A 25,673-nucleotide genomic window follows, 5' to 3' on the forward strand; every position below is an offset into this window, starting at 1 on the left:
GCCAAAAGAACTGGCTGCCACTAAAAGTAGGTGCAGGGGGAGCCCGTGTTACACACTGTGGCTCCGGCTACACTGTTTGTTTTTTGTAGATGAAGAAATGCAAATGAAGTGCTCATTAGCAAATCTCACACTCTCATTTGCATATTCTCTTCTGATCCTTTTTGCAGAAGATGTTTTTGCAAAAAACCTGCAGTGGTGATGGGGCCAGTTTTCGGGGAAAAAAACCCTTTTGTGCAAGATCCCTTATTCCACAAAAAATTAGGTTTACAGGATCTTGCACAAAAAGTTTTATTTTCCAACAAATGGCCCCGTCTATACTGCGTTTTTTTTTCCTTTCCCAAAAACCTCTTTCGCAAAAAGGATCAGAAGAGAATATGCAAATGAGATTTGCTAATGAGCACTTCATTTCCATTTCCTCTTCTGCAAAAAACAAACAGTGTAGATGGAGCCTGAGACTGACAGAATTCCTCGGAGCACTACTGCCTGGGTTCCATGTTGCCACTTACCCAACCTCATGAATGCATGTGGATACAAAAGCCAGAATTTTAGGCTTAGCAATCTTGTTTAAATGAAACGGAGCTATTCTGCAGAACAACACTCTTCGGACTTAGTTTTCAGAAGAGCAAGTGACATTTGTTAATTGGGTTGGAAAGCAGTAACCAGTGCTCCTACTATAAATGTTGTGTATTTTGCCTCTGCTGCCTAGGAGCATGGGGAACTCATAGTAGCACTTAGAAGGTGCACTGACCCCAGACACCCTGCCAAAATTTTAATTGCAAAATGGAGTATCCCACATGTCCCCCTCCCTGACTCTCTGGGTGGCCCTTCCCTGCTCCCTCTATCCCCGGCAGGCACCTGCCTCGGAGAGCCAATACCGTTATTAAGGCCTTTCAGCTCCACTCTTCTAGAACATGGGATGAACAAAAATAAGGGGAAATTCATTTCCCCACTGAATAGGTGGCTTCTTTATGGGATACAGCAATAAACACAACTGCCTTAAAACCAGAATCCTGAAGGTGGTTCTCTCAAATATCATTACCCTTACTTGCCAGAGAGGAACACACAGGAACCCGTAACGAGAAAAACTGGACTTTCCTTGTAAGCAATAAATACATCGGTTGAAGAAAAGACTGTAAGTAGGCTGAGAGAGTCTGGATATTGTGTTCTGAATAAAAAATACGTTTGAGCCCAAAGTACAGGATAAGGTGTTTGAGATGGCAAGGTCCCTAGGATGCTGCCAACACATGTAGAAAGTGCGGGGCGCACACAGGCAATTTTAATGTGAGTATCTACTTCACCTTCATTCTCCAGATAAAATCTCTGAGGCCACATAAATGGTACTGGCTAAAGTAGCTGACCTGCTCTGGTAATCTTGGCTAGCACTTCCTCTTTTCATTATTTTACTCCCTGTCTCTGGAAGCAATTGTGTGTGAAGTTTTCAAACGTAACAGAAATCGGCAAGTATGAAGCAAGCTATGGGTATGGTCCACCTAGACCGGGGTGAACAATAAAATGGCGGTGATTTGCTTGGGTTATCCCTGGTGGGTCTCTACAGGCACAGGTAATTGCAGCTCCCAGTGGCTATGAATCACCATTCCCAGCCTGTGGGAAGTGTTGTTGAATAGGACACCGCTTCCTACAGCTCCCACTGGCCGGAACGGCGATCCATGGCCAACAGGAGTTGCAATCTCCCGTACCTGTGGAGATGCAGGTAAATATAGCAATGGCGGCCTGTCAGAGCTTAAGCCTGGGGAACTGGATCTGGCTCATGGACCGGTGTTAGCCCACCCAGACCTAACACCAGCAATTTGCTCGTCATAAATGAGCACGACAACCACCCTCAAAAACTCTTCAGGTTACCTCATAATATTGGAGGCATCTTCAGCATCTGGGTCAGCGCAGTATTTATTGGCAAGGATTAGGCACGCATCTGCTGACTCTATCTGAGACACACAAAAAAAGCAATCATAAATATAAACCTTTGTTTCCAACTTCTTATCATAACCATGGCCTCTAAGAAAGCAAAACAGGTGCTTCTTCCAAGAGCAACAACAGTTTGTAATTTTTGCTGAGTATAAAGCGGATGGTATGCTGTAGATTCTGACTCCTTATGATGTCAGTGGCACTACCTACATAGAACTGATCACTCAAACTGCTCAAAACACATTCCAAACATTACAATACTCATGGTTGGTCAATACTTAAACATACTACTGCCGTGGTTGTTATTTCATAGATACCAAAAATGAAGCACCAACAGGTTCACAGCCAAAGTTTTAAAATTCCATGTTGTAGGTCAAGCTCCTAAATCCATAGGGACAGGGACTGTTTTTCTGTTGTTTGCACACTGACTACAGGTTTAACCTCTCTGGTCCGGCACTCTCTGCTCCAGCAACATCCATGGTCCAGCATGATTTTAGTTAGCTGGATGTCCAATTATCACGGGTGTGGCCAAGTTTCCCGTGGTCCCATAAAGTTTGCTTACAGCACCAGTCCTGGCTCTTAGTGTTCTGTGCTGTTAATTAGCTCTAATTTACCCCAATTGTCTGCTAAGAGCCCAGGAAGCAGTGGAAGTGTTGGTAATGCTGCGAGACAATATTGCTCTCCTGTGGTTTGGCAGATTGTTTCAGGACTGATCAGGTCCCAAGGGTGCTGGACTAGAGATATTTAACCTCTATTACAACAGGACCATAGTTTGGGTCCCTAGAAAACAACATCATAAAAAAAACCCAATAGACAACTGATTTTAGGGGCAAGGTCAATCTAATTGTAAAACTAACACTCATCAACATTGAGTCTCGTTAGCATAAAGCAGCAGATTTAAAGTATAACAAAATGACTATTTTTCAGTACATTTGGGCAGTTCCCACACTGTAAAAGAGAAGATGCAGAGAGAAGATAACAAGAATGAATTTTATGGCCATTACAAGAACTTTATTTTATGCTGCTGATTAGAGCTCAGCTCAGAGTATGTTGTGTAAAAATGGACCAAGCAGCTTTTGTAGCTGGCGCAGGCAAACCCCCTAATTTGTATGCAGTAGAACAGCTTAAGATCAGGTAAAGATCTTTATGATTTAAGAAGTGTGTTTATGTCCCATTAAAAAGGCATGCAATGGGGTAATGCTGCATATAAGTTTGGTATCTTTTTCTCTTCCCAGTTTCAGGGTTTGCTTCAAGAGGATGAAATTATTTAACACAGAGTGCTTTAACCTAGTGTTTTTCAACCTTTTTTAATAAAGTACCCCTTTTAAAAAAAATTAAAGTACCCCAGTATCTACAGTTTTCAGACACACACCATTTTTTTCTACCATTGCAACACATTTGTTTAAACAACTTAATTGTAGCTGGGCGGCTGATGAAATTTTTGGGTGTAAAAAGTACAAAAATAATACAGCGCTGTAAAACTTAAAACAAAACTGAGTTTTCTCCAAATTTCAATTGTGTTGATGTGCTCCCCCCCAGACTTCTCTTGAGTACCCCTAAGGGTACACGTACCACTGGCTGAGAAACACTTCTTTAACCAATACAGGTTGAACCTCCCAATTCCAGGACTCTCTGGTCCGGCAACATCCAGCAGGGCCACAGATGTTGCTGGACCAAAGAACCCCGGAGGTGGGGAGCGGGAGCCAGGCGAGATCGCAGGGCAGGGGAGCAGTGGCTGGGCCACGTGGCAGCTGGGGCGCTTCGGCCTGGCGGGGGACTCCCCCGCGTTAGCGTGGCCAGGCGCGGGTGAGGAGCCCTGCCCCGACCAGAGAACCCTGGGCTGGGGAACTCCCGGTGAGAGCAGGACTGACCCTGGCAGTGGGGCTGGTGATGGCTGGGTGACTCCAGCTGGGGAACCCTGGGGAATCCCTAGTGATAGCAGGCTGGGCAGCCCCGGCCAGGGAACTCCCCTGTGTTATCGGGGCAGGCGGGGCTGGGGAACCCCCAGCATCAGCGGGGCCAGGCAGGGCTGGTGTCAACGGGGCCAAGCAGCAGGGGAGCCCCAGCTGGGGAACCCAGGGAATCCCTGGTGGCACTCGGGCTGGGATGGCCGGGCAGCTCCGGCCAGAGAACCACCGGAGGTAGTGGGGACAGGCGGCAGCAGAGAACCCTTGGCTGGGGAGCCCCAGGGAATTCCCAAAGGCAGCAGCGCCAGTAATGTCGGAGCAGGACTGGTGGCAGCTGGGTGACCCCGGCAGGAGAACCCGGGAAACCCCCGGTGGCAGCGAGCAGGAGCCCCAGCCTTGGGAGCCTGGGAGTGGAGCAGCCAGCATAGTTCAGGACCTAGGAATGGTTCAGGATCTCTCCAAGGGTGCCGGATCAGAGAGGTCCAACCTGTACTGTCATTCTAGTTAGCAAATATCTCAAATTCTATTTGCTTTTTCAGGACACTAGGCAAGAGAAAAAGAGTAAAAAAGGTTTTCTAATTGCCCCAATGTAAACATGTCAACAGTGTTTGTAACATCAACTTCTAACATGTTAAATGTTAACGATCATAGGACTTCTCCTATTAAAGTCAATTAAAAGATTCCCATTTACTTCAGTGGACACTGCATTGGAGGTAGAAGCTGCTTATTTAAGGGAAGAGAAGGAGTAGAAATAAAGCATCAGCAGAATCATTACCTTTACTCTTGCCAAGTCGTGTGGATTGAGAACTGAACCCTGATAAAATTCCACCTGAGTGAAGTGTCGTTTAAAAAGAGCTTCCAGTTCAAGGTTAGGGGAGATACTGCATTGGGGGGGAAGAACAAAGTAGTAGTCAGTTTGCACAACATTTCTGTCCTACTCTTCAATTCACTTTTAAACTCTCTGGAATTCCATTGATGCTTTTCTTGTAGGGTGAAAACCATGGGTCTCACCTTTTCTTGGCACAGCTCCATTCCTTTTACTACATATGTCCCCACATCAACAGCGAATGTGGCCCACCAAAAGGAACTAAAACCAGCTTCCCTGCATGTAGCATAAGAGAGCTAAGTATGTGGATTATTTTTTCATTTGACCACTTAAGGGAAAATAACACTGGTCAAAAATGATATGACAGAATGAGAACAAATGGACTTAGTAACGGTTAATACAATCTAGAGGTTTTATCAGGTCCTGTAGGTGACTGTTAACTTATTGTATGAATTACACAGTCTCGTGGCAGTGCATCAAAGTGCAGATAGATAACTGTGTATGGTCTGGACTGAGTGAGCAGCCAATTCAATGGGTAGATTTTCAAGAGCATCATGAATTGAACTCAAATAATAAGCTACTACTTTTGCATCCTTTGGTCTTAAGTGCCTCCAGGGATAGATTCCTAACAAAGCAGAGGAGTTTTTAGGGATCAGTGTTCCTCTTCTATGTATGAATTCATGTTACTAAGAGCCTATGTGTGATGAATAGTTTTGCTCCTGTTTTCTAGGTTTGAGTTTCTTAATTAACCCAGGAGCCATAAAGTTAATAAATAATACCAGTGCCAATATGGACCTCCTCTTTGCTATTGTGTAGGATTCTTGTATCTCAGCTGTACCAAGCAGTATGGACACAGCGTATATGTCACTCAGACAGAATACTTACACAGCAGAGAGTGAAACAAACCTCATGGTGTCTGAATTGAGGAGAGATGCTGACATGGTTACAAGACTACTGCACCTCTGTCCCCTTTTCTGATCTCTCTGTCTTGGTCTACACTAGGGAGTTATTTCGAAATAACTCCCCTTACTTCAGAATAGCAAGCAAAGTGTCCTCCCTATCAAGCCCATTATTTCGAAATAAGGTGCTGGTTATTTTGAAATAACAACTCCTACTTTCCTTGGGGAATACGTTTATTTCAAAATAGTTATTTCAGGAGTTATTTCAAAATAAGCTATTTCAAAATAATTTCCTAGCATAGACATGCCCTTGGTAACTAGCAAACATTTACTTGCCAGGTAAAGAGCATTAATTCAATTTTTAAAAAAAAGTTTACTTGTGGTTGTGTGGGCCATTTCTCCAAATGCATGCTCAAATGGGTAGGAAGTGCTTAGTTACCCATGTGCACAAACAGTAACCAGAGTTCTGTACACCACTGCAGAAAGTGCATATGCAACTATGGATGCACATTGGTCAGACTTAGTAACAGTTAATACATTCTAGAGGTATTAATTTTTTTATGTTCCCGAACCTCCAATTCATTTCCTTTTGGAAATTCAGTTCCATGTGATCTCTTAAAAGGGAACCTCCTGCTTACCCTAATAAAACACAAGCAGTTACCGGGGATATCAGCTGTATCCATTCATCTAATTTAATGGCAATAGTATAAAATCAGGCAGGTAGCAACTCTATGCATTGGCAACTTCCTTTATCCAATCACCACAAATGACTCTTAACCTTTCAATCATTTGGTTTGACAGGACGGAAAATGCATTGCTTCTTGTTAAGTGCGTTAATATCACTCATTCAATAACAGCTCATGGCGCGTAGAAATGCATACTGCTCTCGATAGGAACAGACAGTTAACACCATATTTCTCTCAAGCAAATAGCTGTTTCTAATAGCCTCTCCCTAAGACATGCCAATTTGATACTGAATTGTGTGTAATGGGATGCTAGTGACAAATAGCAACTACCTTACAGCAAAATTTCTGATGGGAAGGGTATTCCCAGGCAACTAATGGTTGGCTGGAGAAATTGTGGTCCAGTCAGTCCTTACTTGCCAGGAAATACCTGAGTTAAACATGATCAGTAATGTTACCAGATAAGAGTATTTCTATCAGTTTGCAACATCACTACAGCGGTTCGACAGCGTTTTGTTTTTGTTACACTGTTGTTTTGCTAGCAAATATAGACCAATACAGTAAAACCAGAGGTGACTGCACTGGGTTTGTAGATCTACATGAATTGTATCAATCAGTGTTCCTCATCTCATTCATTTTTACAATTCAAAGAGCATCTTGGACCTCCCTAACTGTTCAGGTTCTAGGAGCAGCTAAAAGGGGTGCGTGGAAAGCAGCAATGTATCATAGAGCACTTCTTGTTACAGAGGGATTCCAGTCATTTTTCAAAATTTCAGAATCCAATAATCTTTTCACAAAGTCATTGGAATGGGCAATTTCTGTAAATTTACATAAAACTAGTTAACTGTACTCATCGTCTGCAAGTTCGCAATTGCCTGGTAAGAAGATTAAATGCAGCAAAATCTTTTTTCATGATGTTTGTGTTTGGAAAAGCAGCTAGTTGTGCACATCGTTAGGTAAACTTGAGCATATATTTGAAATATGTCATTAGAATCAGAGAACACAGCTTTGCTGCAATTCAGCTTGCAACTGTTAGACTGATGAGGCATAAAAGTTGGAGATAGAGATAGATAATTGCATATGCCTATGAATGGGAGTTTCTAACATGTTTTCTCCATAGATTGCATGATGGAAATTAATCTCCATAAATTAAACATAGAACTATCCATGGCCAAAGAAAACTTCTACACTATTTATTAATGTTTTTATTATCTATTATTTCTTATTTCTGAGTACGATGCACTCTTTAAAATAAACTTACCAATAAAATTAGTAACAAACAACTGAATAATTGAGTTTTTCTTTAATACGAGGAGCAGAGGTCTGAAGTCTAATAGTTTCAAATACCTGTACTGTTAAGTGTACTAGTAGGTGGGAACAGAACACTTGGGGTAGCCAACAGGAAAACAAGATTTCATTCTCAACATTCCATTTGTTTTGCAGTGTTGGCCAATAGTCTGCTCAGATCAGGATAACCTGGGATGGTCATCTGTCTCAAGTTTTTATTTCTTCAAAATTTCAAATATACGTATTTAATTCATTATCCTTTAGTAATTATCAATCACTAAATAATTTGAAATTTATGTAAACTATTTCTTTCTTGTACTCCCTATTAGATCCATACTTTTTCTTCTTCACACAGCATTTGTTTTCTTATTTATAAACTACATGTATAAAATATCCTTGGTCAGGTCTCCTCTTCTGAAGAAGCATAATTTGGAGAATAGTAGGACACACTTTAAGTGTCAAGTTTTAACTAACAAGGTAGGGCTAATCTGTTTCCACTTGCTTTAGGATACAACACAACACAAACTACTGTTGAACAGCCTAACAATTGCATAGCAGATGAACTCAGTCTTTGCTGAGGCTTAACTAAAATAATTTGGGGCCAAGTAATCTCTTTAGATGCATATGGCTTATAATGAAATCTATATAAGCAGTTCTGTGGACCTGATGGCAGAATTTCGCCCACTGTGCAGAAAAGGAAAGAAATTTCTGTGTAACTGCCTGGAGGTTCTTGAGACTATCGTATAGAAAGATATTGTGTCTACCCTATGATTAGATTAATAATGGGTACAAATACTTATAAACTATTTTAGGCCTCACTAATAATAACGAAATATATTGCATTGAACTATTAGAAAATGTGGAACCAATGAAGAATAACAACTGACAGTAAGGTTGGGAAGTATTCATGGATTGACACTACACACTTTCAAAAGCTTCCTGTGAAGTGCAACAAAGCTTTTTAACTTGTAACAGCAATGTATGATTTCATAATGCAGTCTTGGCCTTTGGTCATCATGATGAACTGGTGTGGATAATGGTTCACAATGACATATGTTTGGTTCCATAAGTTTCTCAAAACTTCATGCTGTATCTTGGGTATTTTAACATTTCACAGGAATGGGAAAAATCAAGGCTCAAAATTATTTTGACTGGTAGGGTCAAAAATAGTTTATGAGAATCAGGCACTCTGAAATTCAAGAGCCTTCATAATCCCAAATGTATAAAAATCTAGTGGAAGAGAAACAAACTGACACCCAGGGTGAAATTCTGATCCTTTTAACATCAACAGAAATTTGGCCATTAACTTCAAAGGAGTCAGGATTTTACCTCCAGGGTCAAATACCTATCTGGTCTAACTTCACTGAACGTAGCTGAAACTAAATGAGGTTACACCATGAATAAGTTTGACCATTAGGGTACATCTACACCACATGCTTATTTTGAAATAAGCTATTTCGGATTTTTTTCTGAAATATCTTATTTCGAAATAGCACGTCTACACTACAGGGCAGCCTCAAAATTAGTCCGAGGCAGCCTTCCCTAATGTGGATGTGCTACCTCGATTTAGAGACCCTGGAGGCACTAGGGTGTAATTACTTTGAATGGCCCTGGGGAGAAGCTATTTCAAAATAGCAGCAGTGGAGTGTCCACACTACTGCTATTCTGAAATAGCTATTTTGGAATAAGCATTATTCCTTTTGGAATGAGGTTTACAGATTTCAAAATTATTTTGAAATAACAGAATTGCTGTGTAGACGCTCAGATTGTTATTTTGAAATAACGTTAGTTATTTCTAAATAAATGTGCTATGTAGGCAGTACCCTAAGAGTCCCATCTTAACCTGCTCTACCTCAAACCAATACAGACTGGCCAAAAGGAGCCTTTATGACATGTTTGGACCATTTAAAGAGCAAGAAAGGTTTTGGCTGGAAGAGTTACTCACTTATGCAGAAAGACGATTTCCACGTTCACATCATCCCTGTCCTTGTGCAGGAAGTCCTTCAGGAAGTTGGACACGCTTTCAAGTGTTATGTGACCACAGACAACTATGTGCCTGTCACAGAAAAGTGACAGTTACTTTTTCAGGGAAAACTAACACACACGCATGCAAATAACAAAGGGTAAAATAAGCTGTTGGCTGAAAAGGGAAGCATTAGACTTTTCCTGATGCTTCTCTAACACCTGAAGTCATCAAAGGAAACCAACAATCCTCGAAGATACTTTGACACTGAAAACACATATGGGCTCTCACGTCATGCTGTAAAAGACTATTACAACCAAAATCATTTGGCCAAGTGGTTTAATGAATTTATTAATAAATATTATCATTTATACATGTATATGCTATATTATCTAGTCCATTCCAGAGTCATATTTCTCTCTCCACCTCCATTCCGATTAAGATTTTCTAATTTTTTATGACATAGACCTTATCATGTAATGAAACAACAATCCTCCCCAAAACATTTCTTATTATTTTCCCAGTTATATATCAGTGAAGCAAATGCAAATCTTGACATATTATGGGCCATAAGCAATAAAAAGAGAAATCATGAATTTTCTACTGTAAGTCCTATAGTGGAAGCACTTCACAATAAGTGGATTTTTTTTATGCTGCCATGCAATGCAACTCCCACAGAACTAGAGTCTGTGTAGAAAGTCATATCCACTTGTGCTCCATCTCCACACAATTTCCAGCAGTGTTAAAAGGAAACACTCACATATACAACACTGAAATGGTGTCCACTTCTATATATTTATTTCTTACAGGCTGAGCAAGAGGTCTAACATTGTATCCTTTCTTTAATTTCTTGCTTAATGTGTTGTTAAGCCACTTATTGTCAAGTGTTGTCCAAGTGCTTGTGTTAGCACGCTTTCTTATGGCTCAGTGTTTCTACGACAACGCAGACTAAAGCATGGCTTTCATTAGTCAGAGGAGTACGTGGGAGGTGCTGGTGTTTACAGCACTTCCATTGCTACTGCTCCTGCTTGCCACATTTCTTGCAGCTGTCAGAGAAAGAGAGGGCAGCAGAAGTGTGGATTCAATTTAATTATTAAGGTAGCAGATAATCATTCGGTAATCTGACCTCATTACAACTGATTGAGTCGATATGCTCATTGCAACAATGGAACATTTTTTTCATTGGCTGCCAGCAGGTGGCCAAAATGAAGCAAAGCAATTTCAAGGGCAAAATTTAGACTGCCCAAATCTTACCTACTTCATAATTGTTTTGTGAACATTCCATTAATACAGAAACCTCATTGGCTGGAAGCAACAAATAATAGGTAATAGCAATAATTGCTTATGCAATGTACCATAACGGGCCTGGCCTTGCTTCATAATTTGGTGCTTGACTAAGTATATGAAAACAATGTAATGAACTCATTGGTGAAAGGATAATGATTCAGAACAAAGAATAAATCAACAATATGCATGATGCAGTTAAAAATATCACCATTGTGCACTCTTACTTTTGCAGTGGTGCACGTGGTGACTAGGAAAGCAAAGCACAATGAAGCATTATACTAATCCAGCACACCACAGGGGACTGCTTCACTGTTACCTCTTTGTTTTTAATGAATCCTTTAGCACAGGACTTTACATCTGAATTTAGGAAGACAAGTTTCTCAAACACTTCTTATTTGGCCTTTTAATAACCTTTAACGGCAACCCACCAAAGCATGAGCACGTGGCGTATTGGAAAGCAAACAAAAATCACAGACAGCTCTTTTCTTCAGTTTATAACAGGTCTCTATAAAATTACGTTTAGGCTGTATGATGTCTAATTTACGGCTTGGTCCTACATACCTATTTGCCAGATGCAGTGTTTATTACAACCGAGTGGCTGCTTCAGCTTCAACAAGATTTCATCAGCTCAGAAGCTAGATGATTGGTAAAAACGCATGAAGCATTGGACCCATAGAGAGTGAACTTCTCAAAGCAGGAAACAAAACTTTCTTCCCTGTCCCATGAAGTACCAAGCACAGTATCAGCATGCAATGAGCAACAAATGCAACGAACCAAGTGTCTGACCCATTTTAGTGCAAAGAGAGATGCAAGAGTTGCCTTGTAAGGACTTCACAATCTGGCAGATTACCGCGGCCTCTATGCTGGGGCTTAGAGTGGGGTAGGACCTGACCCTGCTTTGGGGAGCTGCGAACTACTTGGCAGCTGCATCCTTCAGCTTTGCCCAGTGCTTATTGGGTAGAGATGAGGGTTCAGCTGACTGTAATGATAGCTCTCTCTCATATGCATGCAAAATAATACTCAAGTCAGATACTGCATCAGCTCTGAAAGTGTAGCAAACTCATTACTCCACATAAATTAATGGAGAGGCTTTTTAAGGGCTAGGTTCCCATGGCTGATTCATCCTGTTGGCTCTCTCTTTGTGAATGTAAACACAGCAGAAAAGAGATCACCACGTTATGTCTTGACTTGACTGAACACAGACTTAAATGAAGTAGTCAGTATTTCCTTTGAGGGACACAAATTGTGGTCACAGTAGTATAAAGTCAATAAGAAAAAGGTTTAGAGATAAGAACAGAGTTTTTGGTAAATCTTCTGACTCTCTTTGGGTTTCACATCAAGTAGCAAAGAAAGATCTCAGCAAAAGGCTACTGGAAGGCTTGTGTCAACTGCTCTTGGAGCAGTTCTCACTAGAGACCCCAGGTTTCTCCTAACTGGGCCCCTTCAATTCATCTTCAGTCCATCAACTTAACCTAAAATGAAACAAAATCTGCCCTTAAATTACAAGTCTTCCTTGCAGTCTTCCTTTTTCCTCTGTCAGCTTCTTAAAAAAGTAGAATAGCCATAACCAATGGTCCATCTAGATCAGTTTTCTGTCTCCTGACCATGGATGGTTCCTGATACTTCAGAGGGAATGAACAGAAGAGGGAAATTATCGAGTTATCCAATTCATGTCATCCAGCTTCAATTTCTGGAAGTCAGAGGTTTAAGCGTGCCTGAGCATTGAGTTGAATTATTGACCACCTTGTGTAATAGCCATTGATGAACAGACACTCCATGACCTCTCCTCTGCAACTGGACTCAGAGAAGCTAACAGAATTCTCAGATTTCAGTGTGGATCAAAGAAACAACGAGATTTTGAACTGGGCATTCAAACAAGTAACAGTGATATATGAGGAAGAAGAGAACCCCTAAATACCGAGGACTCAACAGTACCTTTGTGACACCAGTAAGACAAGACTTGTTATATTACATAGATGGCCAAAAAAAAAAAAGTTCTCTGCCAACCTGACTTAGGGGAACATTCCTTACTGTTCCCAAATATTGGAATCAGTTAGACCCTCAGCAAGTGGGCAAGCCCCACCAAACCCCTGAAAAAGAATTTGCTGTAACTCAGGGTGTGTCTAAACTATACCCTTCACCCAGCAGAGGGATGTAAATCAGATGTTATTGAGAGTGCAAATGAAGCCGGGATGCAAATATCTCATGATTCATTTGCATAATGGCGGCTGCTGCTTTTTTTCGAAATGGTACTTTTCAAAACAAACAGCAGTTTAAACAGGGCATTTTCATCAGAAATGCCCCATTTCGAAAGATTCTGTACTTCCCATGGAAAGCTATGTCAGAACTTAACTCTTCTAATGGTTAGATACATTTCTCTAATTTTAAGCCTAAAGCTACTGATGTGCAGTGGATACTATTTATTCTTGTGTCCAAGGAGGCACTTAAGTCCTCTTGTTTGCGGGTATTTATCTTCCTAATGAGTATATAGACAGCAATCATATCTCCCTCCTAACTCGTCTGACTGGTTTCCCTTTATTCTTTCTGAATTAGCCCCGTCCATCAACTTAACCTCAAATGAGTCTACAAGTCTTCATAGTCCAGGGTTTGCAGGTTTTGTCTCCCTGACAGATTCTTTAGAGGCAGCCTGGAATGGGCAGTAGCCCCTCCTCTGTCCTAGACCTTTCTGCCTCCCCATCCCTCTCCATTTGTCTTCCTTAATAGATGAGCTTGATTTTCTTATTGGTCCCACCAATGTTTACAAGGCCCCACAATTGGCAGATCAGGCAGCAATGCTGGGGATGTGGCCAACCTCATTGCCTGTAAATAGGGAAGACTCTCCTCCCCATTCTGCCTCTGTTCAGTTTTGAAAAATCTCATGACGCTTTGTCACTCAGGTTTTGTTCCAAAACTTCTCACATGGTGTTTCCCACATAGTGTGGTTCTCCTTGAGGGGTTCTGCTAGTGAGGGACAGCTTTAAAGAGCAATTAATGGTTGCCTCATCCTCTTTTCTAGCCACTTGTGAGGTTGCATGGGTTAGTTTTGCAAGAGTCACACATGAATTATGCCTCAGAAAGCACCTCAAGTCTGACTTTCCCCTATGTAATATGTGGGTGAACCTAGTCCATAAGCTTAAAAACTTACAAATGAGGGATGAGCAAACCTCAAAAGCTTCACTTTCTGTTGGGATATACTTATTCTCGATGTTTAATAGAACATTATATGTAAACTGTGAACCTGCCACCATCTGCCATTTGGAGGTAGTAGTGTTGTACTGGTTGGTATTCAGGCAGCTTGCCTGCATCTATTCCTAAAAACACTCCCAGGAATTGTAGAGGCATAAAAAAAGTGAACAGTAATAGCAAAAAATAAGCAATTTTAATCCTAAAAGTCACAGTAAATGGGACTTATTTGCCCCTCCCTAGTTAGGAGTTGATATTTCATTTTGTTTATTGGAATAATATTTATGGCAACAGGAAAAATTCAAGTGTTTAGGTAACTGCATTTTATTATTGCTTTTTACTGTCCTTAACACTTAAGATTCCACTTGCTCTGCAAAGACTTCCAGGAACAATTCCATAGGACAATATTGTCTTCCTAGAGAGGAAAAAAAAAGGCACTTCCTTCCTGGAGGAGAAGTGGGACGGCAGACATGCTGTAACTCACAACTGTAATTTTTGTATTTTTAATTAACTACCGTATTTTATAAGAGAAAACTGAAGACCAGATACTGGCTGTAAAACCATCAGCCAAGTTGGTTGCAATTCGGAGGTGAACTCTTACAGCAGGATCTCAAGCATTTGGTTAGATTCTCAAGTGCTTTGCTGCTCAGACAGTCATTTTGTCATGCATAAAGCATCAGAATTCCAATTCAGTAGTGTTTTACATCCACTTTACCCTGGTGTTAAAGTACTGCATAAGGCTCTAGGCAGTGTAGAAGTAGGACCATAGATTTCTTGTACATAAGCACAAGGACTGGAATCATGCAAAAGTCACAGAATGCATTGGAATTAGGTATTCCTTACACACTTATGTTCATTATCTATCCCCTTGCATCTTTGCTTTGCCTTATAATCGTATTAGTTGTCAGATACAATTCAGAGCAATTTGGACAGGGAATTTCTGGCTTCAGAATAACTAACTAAATTTTAAAAAATCTCCCTTTAACATAAGTGATATTTTTGCTTAGAAGAGAGATTGATAGAAAACAGATTGCCTTCTTGCCCAAGGAGAGTTATTAGGTACATTATAACTTAGAAACACTGGAAAACCCATGTTGTTCCAATCTGTCCTGTATCTGATTTGAAGATTTACAGCTTCCTCTTTTTCTGCCAATAATCATTCCCTTCCCTTGCATCACCCATATTTTTTCCATACAGTGATTTTTTTTTTTTACAAAAGCCAACATATTGAAAGTGTTTTGAATTCTGTTTGAATTGATTGATAGTAAAATACCATTTAGTAACTCAGAATCTGGGCTAACAGACTTCCTGTGGTGGGAGTATACTTTAAAAGGCATTACCAAGAAATTTATTCTGAAATACAGGCTTTGGATTAAAAAAAAAAACAAAATCAAAGACAGCATTAACCAAAATTGCTTTGTTGTATTATGCTTCCAAGTTTCAGTTAAAGTTCTTTTTAATTTCAAAATTCACCTTACAGTGCTGAAAACTCAAGCATTGTTGCCCTGTCTTATAGATCCTGATCCTGCAATTTCATCTACTCTGGTAGATGCTAGCGCTCATGTGCAGATGACTTCAAAAGGATACCATGTTGGTGTGAATGAATAATTATAAAATGAGGGCAATGTCTTATGAATGAGAACAAGCCACTGAATCTGGCTATATAAGCAGAGCAATGAAATTTGAGTAACACAGAAATATAAAATTACCATAAATGGGTAAAAATAAATTAAGATTTTAAAAATTATTTTCTTTTCAACAATTAGTAACACGAGTAAAGAAATATTTTATAAGTAACAGTCAGATTTCAACCTTTGTGATGACTCAGATGCATCTCAGAATTTAGGCAATAGCTTTTAACCTGAATTAAAGGTTGACTGAAAGCTGTAATGTCATCTCTCATAATATTAATTTAGTGGATTATTTTGATTCTTTACATTTTTGGGAAAGAAACAAGAGTAGGTTGATTATTTCAGATATCTTTGTTGTTATTAAATGTTCATGGACACTAAATTCATTCTATTTTTGTAATAGTGTCTTTTGGTGGAATTACTCCATTGTGATGCAACTGCTCCAAGAAATCAATGCAATCTCATAGGCTAAAGGTCTTCGTCCTGAAAAAGGATCTGTAACATGATAACTCTCTGCTAAAGGCTGTAGGACTGAGGTTAGCCAACTCTGATCACTACAGAGGCACACCTGAATTGCATGAGGAGCTTCCTTATACCAGAGCAGCAGGATGGAGCTAAAAAAAGGAGAAACTAGTTGTCAGAGGGCAGGTTTCCAGACAGAAAGGGCTGGGACTGGCAGCTTTGGGTGGAGAAGACTAGGACAGAAGAAGTCTATGTGGGACAGAAGAACCAGGGCTGAGTATTAACATTTGTGCTCTAGCTATGGACTTTCTTTTGGGACTCCAAGAACCATTATTAAACCATCCCCAGGTGGAAGGACTGTTAGCCATAGGAGCAAGAGCATGGAGTTCTCAAGGGCCCCACCAGAGGGTGCCTGCCAACCGACCCCTAGCTACAAAACGGTGCTCAGCAGGAAGCAGGTCTTCTACAATTGGTGTACTCTGCAGCATTCATGATCCCCACTCACAAAGGAGGAAAATGGAAACTGTAGGAGCAAGAGTCAAACAGAAGATGGAGGACGTTTTCTGCTCATTCATTGAAGGCAGAAAAACTCAGATGTTCCTCCTGCCACTTTTGAAAAGTCAAACACGGTCTGAGTACAGTTTGCCGCCCAGCAGCAGGATCAGTATCTGAGACATGAGCCACTGGAGCGGTTTCTGCAGCAACGAGAAGGGTTGCCATTTTTGGCTGGGAGTATTTGTGGAGATTTCATTGCATGATCTAATCTTTAATTAAAGATGAATCTTTAATTCCTGCAGACGCCAGGCCAAACTTCTAGCACTAGGTTAGGGGTTGGCAAGGCTGGGGCCTGAGAACAATCCTGAGATTTTTCTCTGAGCCTTTGAGAGGATTGCCCGTGTGAGAGCGGGAAGACTCCCAGGGCAGCTCCATTGTTCCTTGGGGAGGCTGAAGCTGTTTATTGAGCTTTGAGTGGCCCAGTGTCAAACTTTTACCCTGAATTGAAAGCCGCCATGTTGGATACATTCGGACAGACACCAGAAGCATCCTGGCATAAGTTCCACATTGAGCCGTTTCCATGGAGAACATGGCTCTGTGTGGTAAAGCAGAGGTTGCAGGGCCGGGCTGATTGAAGGTGGCTTCTAGATAGCAGCTCTCTGGGAAAAGCCAGGGACCTAATTATTTGAGAGCAATTCTTGAAGGTTCTGCCTGTGGGAGCTCAAACTTGGATGAAGCCGTTTGGCAATCTTCTGGGGGCTGAAGCAGTGGAAAGAGCAAAGGCTTACTTGGAGGATGAAGGAGTCATGCAGCTAGAGCTACAGGCTCAATTTACACAGCTTCTCTGTACCTCTGGGAGTCCATTCTTTTTACAGGGACATAGTCCAATTCACCTCTCATTTCCTCAGAATTTCCGATCTCAAAATTACTATTAGCATTATAAAAACAGTATACATTATACAGAGATGTGGCTCTGTCTTGGTGAATCCCTTTGCATAATCAGGGATGGAATTTGTTGACTTGTGTATTGAAAGGTGGGTTATATTATCTTTTAGAGAGGCACTGGCTCCCTACAAAGTATGCTACAATTGTGATAAAAGGTCCTTAAACCACTACCATTACCGCCAAATGTACAAGTGGGTTAAGGCAAAGAAAAAGGATAACTAAAACATCCATATTCCTGAAGTGAGATAATTAAGAACACACAGTTAATCCATGTAAACTGCACTGTAAATGAAAACAGCTCCATCCCAAACAAGATTCTGCCAAACAGATCTCATATCTCTTTACTTGTACCTCCTCCAGAGAAGCCAATATGAAATGCAAACCTCTTGGCTGTTTATTTTTAGAGAAGTTATATACATTTTATTGGAAGAAATATAAAGAATGTGAAGGGGGAAAAATTGCCCTACCTACTGTCATAATAAATCAGAGAATGAACTGAAAATTCCACTCAGCATTCCCTGAATGCATTGTGTACACTTTGTCAAGTAAGTTAATAAAATGTGGCAGATATTGATCTAGATGTCTCTTTAAAAGTATAATATTTATATCAAGTACATATGCTTTAATCTCTTGTCTAACTTCCTGCTTAGTCTTCTAGTCGTGCCCTTGTCTAATGGCCATCCGCCCTCTGCACAATAGTAGCAGGATGATAAAGTTGGAAATGAAACAGAGGGATGTTTGATGAGCCTACTAGTATTCTATCATTGTAATGTGAGGGGAATTTGGTTAGTACCAAATGTTTATGCTTTTCCTATTCAAACATATCAGAATCACTATCTAAAAAACTGTCTACAGTTCTCATCGGGGATTGGATATACTGGTATTTACATGATTTAAACATGCACTCTAACTGGATTTCAACTATATTGTCATGTGCTTTTGCTTTTTTTATGACTTATGTACTATCACTCAAGACTTCACTCAACCAGGTTCTGATTCAGCAAAGACTTCATGCATGTGCTTACATCCATCCCTTCTCACTTAAGATGTACCTAATTTTATTATACTCCCCTTTCCTGGATAGGGGAGGAGGGCAAAAGCCATCTTTGCATTCCTTCACTTGGGCTCTTGTACCAAGCAGAGTGTGGTTGAATGTGATTATTTAGATTATTAGACAAAGGAGACCCATCTACATATACTGAGAGCTTGGCCTTTTATTTATTTTTAATACTGCAGAGGATACAAGAAACAAAGGGCCTGACTCGCCACGGTTTTGCATCTGATGCAGCCATTGGTACCTATGAAACAAACATAAAATGCTACCAAATCAGAACATAGCATTTTAACATGAAAAATTACTTGCATTTCCTAAACCTCTGTAAAATACAGTATGTTGCTACATGCTGATGCCAAGATCAAGTCCAAGAACTCCTCAAGCAGAAGGGATAATGGAAAAAACACAAGAACATAACACAACATGTAGTTTCCACGACACTACTTTGAACCTAAAACTAAAGCCCTGACACATGCAAAAATCCCTATTTTTATCTGCATCAGGACTTTCAGATCAAGGTTATGCAATCAGAGCTAACCAGGAAATATACCTTTATCAGATAGTATAACAACATAGCTATTGCTGAATCACTCACTAATTTATTTTTTGGCAGAGATGCCACTGGTATGCTGTCCCATATCTTGTGACAGTCAAAGCTTGAGTAGTAGTACTTTAAAATATTATGCACTGACGCTTTTAAGTTCCTACTTAACTGATTTTTATTGCAAGCATGTGGAGTTACAGCTACTATTTTTACCTGACTCTTTGCTCTCCTTCAGCTATTTGTTATAACACAGAGTTTCATTACAAAATTTCTCTGTAGCACTGCCCAGTTTCCTGACCTGTAAGTATGCTCTTATTAGGCAGGGTGAAATATTTCTATTCATGTGGTTACAGAAAGTCATTTAAAAATTAATCCTGTTTAGTTTAGATGGCCTTTACTAATGATATATGTCTCTTGAGACTAAAAAATGCCTACTACATAGGTCTACCTAAACCTAAAGTTTTATCATACATCTACAGAGGATCAAGAGGGACTGCCAGGCATGCCTAGCTTTTATCATGTAAGCTTTGGGTATAGTAACTTGGATCCCTACATTCATGCCCATTAGTTAGAATGGCCTTCAGCCTACCACACATTAGTAGGCTTTACATGGTTAGCTCAAAAGCAAACTTTGACCTTCTCAGAGAACTGATGGGCAGGATCCCCTGGGATGCTAATATGAAGGGGAAAGGAGTCGAGAGAGCTAGAAGTATTTTAAAGAAGCCTTATTGAAGGCACAGGAACAAACCATCCTGGTGCGCAGTAAGAAAAAGCAAATATGGTAGGCGACCAGACTGGCTTACTAGTGAAATTCTTGCTGAGCTTAAACACAAAAAGGAAGCTTACAAGAAGTGGAAACTTGGACAGATGACTATGGAAGAGTATAAATATATTGCTTGAGAGTGCAGGGGAGTAATCAGAAAGCCAAAAGCGCAACTGGAACTGCAGATAGCACGGGATGTGAAGGGTAACAAGAAAGGTTTCTGTAGGCATGTTAGCAAAAAGAGGGTTATCAGGAAGCTTGTGGGGCGCTTACTGGATGAGGGAGGCAGTGACAGATGATGTGGGAAAAGCTAAAATAGTCAATGCTTGTTTTGCCTCTGTCTTCACAGACTAGATCAGCTCCCAGACGACTGCAATAGGCAATGCAGTATGGGAAGGAGGTGGGAAGTCCTTGGTGGAGAAAGAACAGGCTAAGTACTATTTAGAAAAGTTAGACATACACAAATCCGTAGGGCGACATGTAACGCATGGGAGGTTCTGAGGGAGTTGGAAAATGTCATTGCAGAGCCTTTGACCATTATTTTTGAAAACTCATGGAGATTGGGAGAGGTCCCGGATGATTGGAAACAGGCAAATGAAGTGTCCATCTTTTAAAAAGGGAAGAACAATAATCCAGGGAACTATAGACCAGTCAGCTTTACCTCAGTCCCCGGAAAAATCATGGAATCCATTTTGAAGCACTTGGAAGGGGGAAAGACATCTGATTAGCTTCTATGACGAGGTAATTGGCTCTGTGGACATGGGGAAGTCAATGGATGTGATATACCTTGACTTTAGCAAAGCTTTTGATATGGTCTCCCACAATATTCTTGCCAGCAACTTAAAGAAGTTTGGATTGGATAAATGGACTGTAAGGTGGATAGAAAGCTGGCTAGATTGTCGGGCCCAACAGGTTGGCAGTCGGTTTCAAGTGGAGTGCTCCAAGGATCCGTTGTAGGGTCAGTTTTGTTCAACATCTTTAATAATGACCTGGATGAGGGGATAGATTGCACCCTCAGCAAGTTTGCAGATGACACTAAGCTAGGGGGAGAGGTAGTTTCGTTGGAGGGCAGGGATAGGGTTCAGAGTGACCTAGACAAATTGGAGGATTGGGCCAAAAGATATCTGATGAGGTTCAACAAGGACAAGTGCAGAGTCCTGCACTTGGGACGGAAGAATCCCAAACATTGTTACAGGCTGGGGACCGACTGGCTAAGTAGCAGTTCTACAGAAAAGGACCTGGGGATTATAGTGGATGAGAAGCTGGATATGAGTCAACAGTGTGCCCCTGTAGCCAAAAAGGCTAATGGCATATTAGGGTGCATTCGGAGGAGCATTTCCAGCAGATCTAAATAAGCTATTATTTCCCTTTATTCAGCACTGGGGAGGCCACATCTGGAATATTGTGTCCAGTTCTGGGCCCCGCACTATAGAAAGGATGTGGATGCACTGGAGAGGGTCCAGCGGAGGGCAACCAAATGATTAGGGAGCTGGAGCACATGACCTACGAGGAGAGGCTGACGAATTTGGTTTTATTTAGTCTGCAGAAAAGAAGAGTGAGGATAGCAACCTTCAACTTCCTGAAGGGAGGTTCCAAAGAAGATGGAGTCATTATAAGAAAGGGATATTAGGTCCCTCCTCCCTAAAGTCTCCTTTCTGGAAGGCAATATATTAACTTTCCTTAGATGACGGGTTTATAGGCCTATTCCATCTGGTGGAATTTTCACTAACTCACCATCTGGCATGGACTAGTTACTTGGGCAAACACTTTTGAACTCTGGTACTTAAAGTTCAGATTTTATTCATATTTAAGCACCTAAATGTAAATGACCGGATTCTCAAATGTGCTAAACTCCTGCAGATGCCACTGAAATCACTGGGAGCTGTAGGTGAGCAGGATCTTTGAACATCTGCCCAGTTTTACTCTTAGGAGTCTAAGTGTCGAGTTTCATTTTGGAAATGCTGATCTTGACTTTTGGGGTTCAGAGACCTTCCATCCGTCACATATAAATATACTAATTAGTGGGAAATCTTTTAGCTTTTTGGAAGTTTCTCCTTTTCCAGTCATGTTTGCTGTCTCTGTAATCATGAATCCTGCTGAAACTGGTAGATATTTTTCAAACTGGTACATATTTTTAAGGTCACTTCTTGTTTGTTCCAAAGCAATTGGGTAATTTGGGGATTAATTAGTACTCGTGAAGCATGCTGAAAGTGAAAAGTCCTATAACAGAGTACAGTTAGTACATCAATACCAAGCAATGCATTCAAATATGAAAAACAAGATCAGAGATGTCACCTCTGACACAGAATTTTATTTATTTTTCGGCCAATAAATCAATGCAGAAATTAAGAACCATGAAAGAATAATCTGAAACTCTTCCTTTGATGGAGAGGTTGGAGCTTGGAGAACAGTAACAGACAGTTACCCACCCCCAGGACACTGGAACTCCTGGGCTGGGTTGCAGAATTGCTCCAGCCCAGGGTAGCCCGCAGGCCGGGAGTTTGAGACTCGTGGTCTAGCTGAATCAACACTGGGGGGTTAGGTTCACCTATCTACGGCATTCAGGGTGCAAGATTTTTCACAGCCCTGAATGATGGAGTTAGGTCAAGCTCATTTTTAAGTGTAGACCAGGCCTGAGAGCGCCAGGGACACAACCCTGATCTCCTGACTTCTAGCCAGGTGCTGTTAGCTCTTTTAAAAGGCATCAGAATTTTGGGTTAATAGATAGTATATGGTGAATAGTAGGGATGTGATGAGCTAACTGTGTGATGCTTACTGGTTATGGTTAACTGGTGAGGGCTGGAAAAAAACCCACCCGACATGGGCAGGGAGCCAGAGCGGCCTTGTCTGCAATAGGTCCAGCCCAGTGTGCTGCAGGCAGGAAAGCACCAGCCCAGTAGGACAGGCCTGGCCTGGCCGAAGCAGCATGACAGAGGCAAAGGCTCTCTAGTCCGGCTGTGGCGGGCCCCCATCCCACCCCCATTTAAATGGTTAACGGGTTAAACATAATGTTTAAACCGTTAACTGATTACATCCCCAGTGAAAGTCAGTAAAGGAGTGTAATTGGGCTTAATCTCTAGCTCAGAGAGTCCAAGTACAGCGGATTAAGTGAACCCTTCCAAAAATACAGTGAGCTATCTGATTGAGGGACTTTACTGGAATACATCACACTTGTATAAACAGGAAAACCTCTTTCTTTCCCAGAGTATTTTGAATACAGACTGGCAGAAGTGGGACATGTTTCCTCCTCCCTCAAGATATTCTATAGGTTTGACAATGCACTCCCACGCCACCTGGAACATTTTTATAATGCAGGAGAAATCACTGTTATTAAGCCCACCTAACTGGGACTACTGCCAGGGAACAGAGGCAGAGGAATGCATTTTAGTGACTGTACCTGTGGATATATGGCACACTTAGTCTGTTTAAACAACATACCTGATGCTGTTTGCAAGCCTAAACACAATAGTATGCTAGCAGGAATGATCCACTGAGAGTCCTCTTTCTCACTTCTGACCGCTTCCGTGCTCAATTTTGGCCCCCATGAGTTAATTTGATCTTGTTTAAAAGGCTTGTACATGGCTTATATCAAAAACAAGTCTTGAGGCCTAAATTAATATCTCTCAGCAAGATGTATCTGTCGCAGAGACACTGACAATGAGGAATTTGTAAAATTCAAATGCTTCTGTTTCCACCAGGGTTTGAGTGAGTTAAGCAGATTCTACCTTAACTCAAAGCAGTGGATGAAAACTTGCCTTATATACTACAACACTAATATTGTCCACGACTAGAATATTCTTGCTTTCACATTGTATACCGAAACATTTAGACACAACACACGTGCATAACAACAACACAAATTCAAGGCTTAGTAAAACTAGTAAAAACTTGAGTGCTGTGACATGCAAAAGGAGAGCATGCTAGAAGGTTTACAGGACAACAAACGAGTAAACCATACCTCTAGCATCAGCACTTCAAAATCAACCAGACTTTCATCTACTGCTCTAATCCTTCCAAATACCAATATTTTTGAGCTACTGAGTGTAACATAAAATGTGCAGAAGATACCCTGCTATTACTTTTGCAGTCACCTGAAAATGATTTTCTCTTGTATATTCAGTATGTATATTGTTCACTACAGAACATAAAAGGCTCCCAACCCACTTCCCCCATTTAAAATGCTCATTCATTTCCTTAATTCTTTTAAACATTTTTTTTACAAATGTTCCATCTGTCAAAAGACAGTTGCATGACATTAAGTTATCAAAGGCTTTAAAACTTCAAGCATTTTATGCATGACTGAAAACAATGCGTTTCTCTCAAGTGAAATCACCCCCAAAATTTCATGACTATTTTCTACAATGCCGCTTGTGGAAGTAAAAGGTCACAATTTACCAAGGCTCACTACATTTTTTCAACATGTCTGCCATCTCACATTGCTCCTTGTGCAATATTTACTTAGTAATTCACAGCCTGCATATTCTGTGGAACATGGGAACTCACTGCACTGAGAATACATTTCTGATCAGACTCATTTTCTTAGGTAAAAATTGGGACAGTAATAGCTGCCACTTTTGTGCTAAAATAAAACAGTAAATACTTAAAAAAAAATTGGGAACGGCAAGGGAAAAGCCTACATTTTTAGATTTGTGCCTAGAAATGTAAAATTACTGTGCTCAGAAATGAGTATGAGCGATGAGGACCAGAGTACAAGTTTTTAGAAAGGCTTGTAAATACTATTACATGTCATTGCCTACATTTCCATTTTTGCTTTAATAAACAATGAATAGATTTTAAATGAATATTCAGAAAAGAATGGAGACAAGAAAAGAGGAGGAAAGACTCAGTCCTCTGTCCTACTTATTGTATGTGTTAGTTAATCTATTTGTGTTTCCCAAATGGTGTTCCGCAGAACCCAGGGGTTCCCGAAAAGTGAAAATAAGGGTTCCGCACGAAAATTCCATTACAACAACATTTTATGATTAAAAAATGAATATTTAAGCGTTTATGAATTTTATTGAAAACAATTTTCATTTGTGGTGACCTCATGACCTTGTTTAGTATTTGTTTATTATTATCCTTACTTATTTGTGGTCTACTTTTTCAGCTCCATATATAAGACTGTTATTAGGGGTTCCGCAACATTCTTTCGAGTTTAAAAGGGTTCTGTGGCCAAATAAAATTGGGAAACAGTGACTTATTTAGCAACAGGGGTTACATCTGTGGCCCCAATACTGCAGAGAGCCACAGAACATGAAACATCTCTTTCCTTACTAGTTGCGTGAATGGGAGTGCTCTTTCAGGGACTTGGCGGAGCACAATGACTGTGCAATCACATGTGACCAGATGGGGCAAGAAGCAGTATCAGGACATGAGAACAGGATTATTTCAACCTGAATCATATTGTCTGTATCTCTGAGTAGGTCTTCATTTGAAATTGGGGACTTAGAAGAATGGTTAGAATGATACACACACCTAGGTCCAGAGAACAAATCACGGCATATTCTCATATTACTATTTACATTCCAGTGGAAAATAATCTGACATATTGTATCAAATTGACATTATACAGTAAACTTCCGATAATCCGGCACCTTTAGGACCCAGGGGGTGCCGGATTATCAGATATGTTGGACTATCAGAAGGGGGGCCTATGAGGGGTCAGGAGAGGCGTGGGAGGGGATGCTACCCCAGACCCCTCATAGCCCCCCCTTACGATAGTCCGGCTCTGCCCCAGGCGTCCCTGATTCAGCTGCTGCTGGTCAGTTTCAGTAGCAGCTGAATTGGGGATGCCTGCAGTAGAGCAGCTGGGGTGCTGCTG

At 40.8% G+C, this 25,673-nt stretch overlaps 1 protein-coding gene across 27 annotated transcripts in view; it reads right to left on the reverse strand.

Moving 5' to 3' along the window:
- KCNMA1 (potassium calcium-activated channel subfamily M alpha 1) overlaps positions 1–25,673 on the reverse strand; it is a 742,164-nt gene that overhangs the window by 185,718 nt on the left and 530,773 nt on the right. For all 27 annotated transcript variants that reach the window (XM_075934710.1, XM_075934709.1, XM_075934712.1 and 24 more), the window contains 3 exons: positions 9,471–9,581; positions 4,606–4,711; positions 1,861–1,943 (listed from right to left, as the gene is read on the reverse strand). In XM_075934710.1, coding sequence (XP_075790825.1) covers positions 1,861–1,943; positions 4,606–4,711; positions 9,471–9,581 — 300 coding nt within the window. The remainder of the gene's footprint in view (positions 1–1,860; positions 1,944–4,605; positions 4,712–9,470; positions 9,582–25,673) is intronic.

This window comes from Pelodiscus sinensis, chromosome 8 (genome assembly GCF_049634645.1).
Source record: "Pelodiscus sinensis isolate JC-2024 chromosome 8, ASM4963464v1, whole genome shotgun sequence".
Lineage (NCBI taxonomy): Eukaryota > Metazoa > Chordata > Testudines > Trionychidae > Pelodiscus > Pelodiscus sinensis.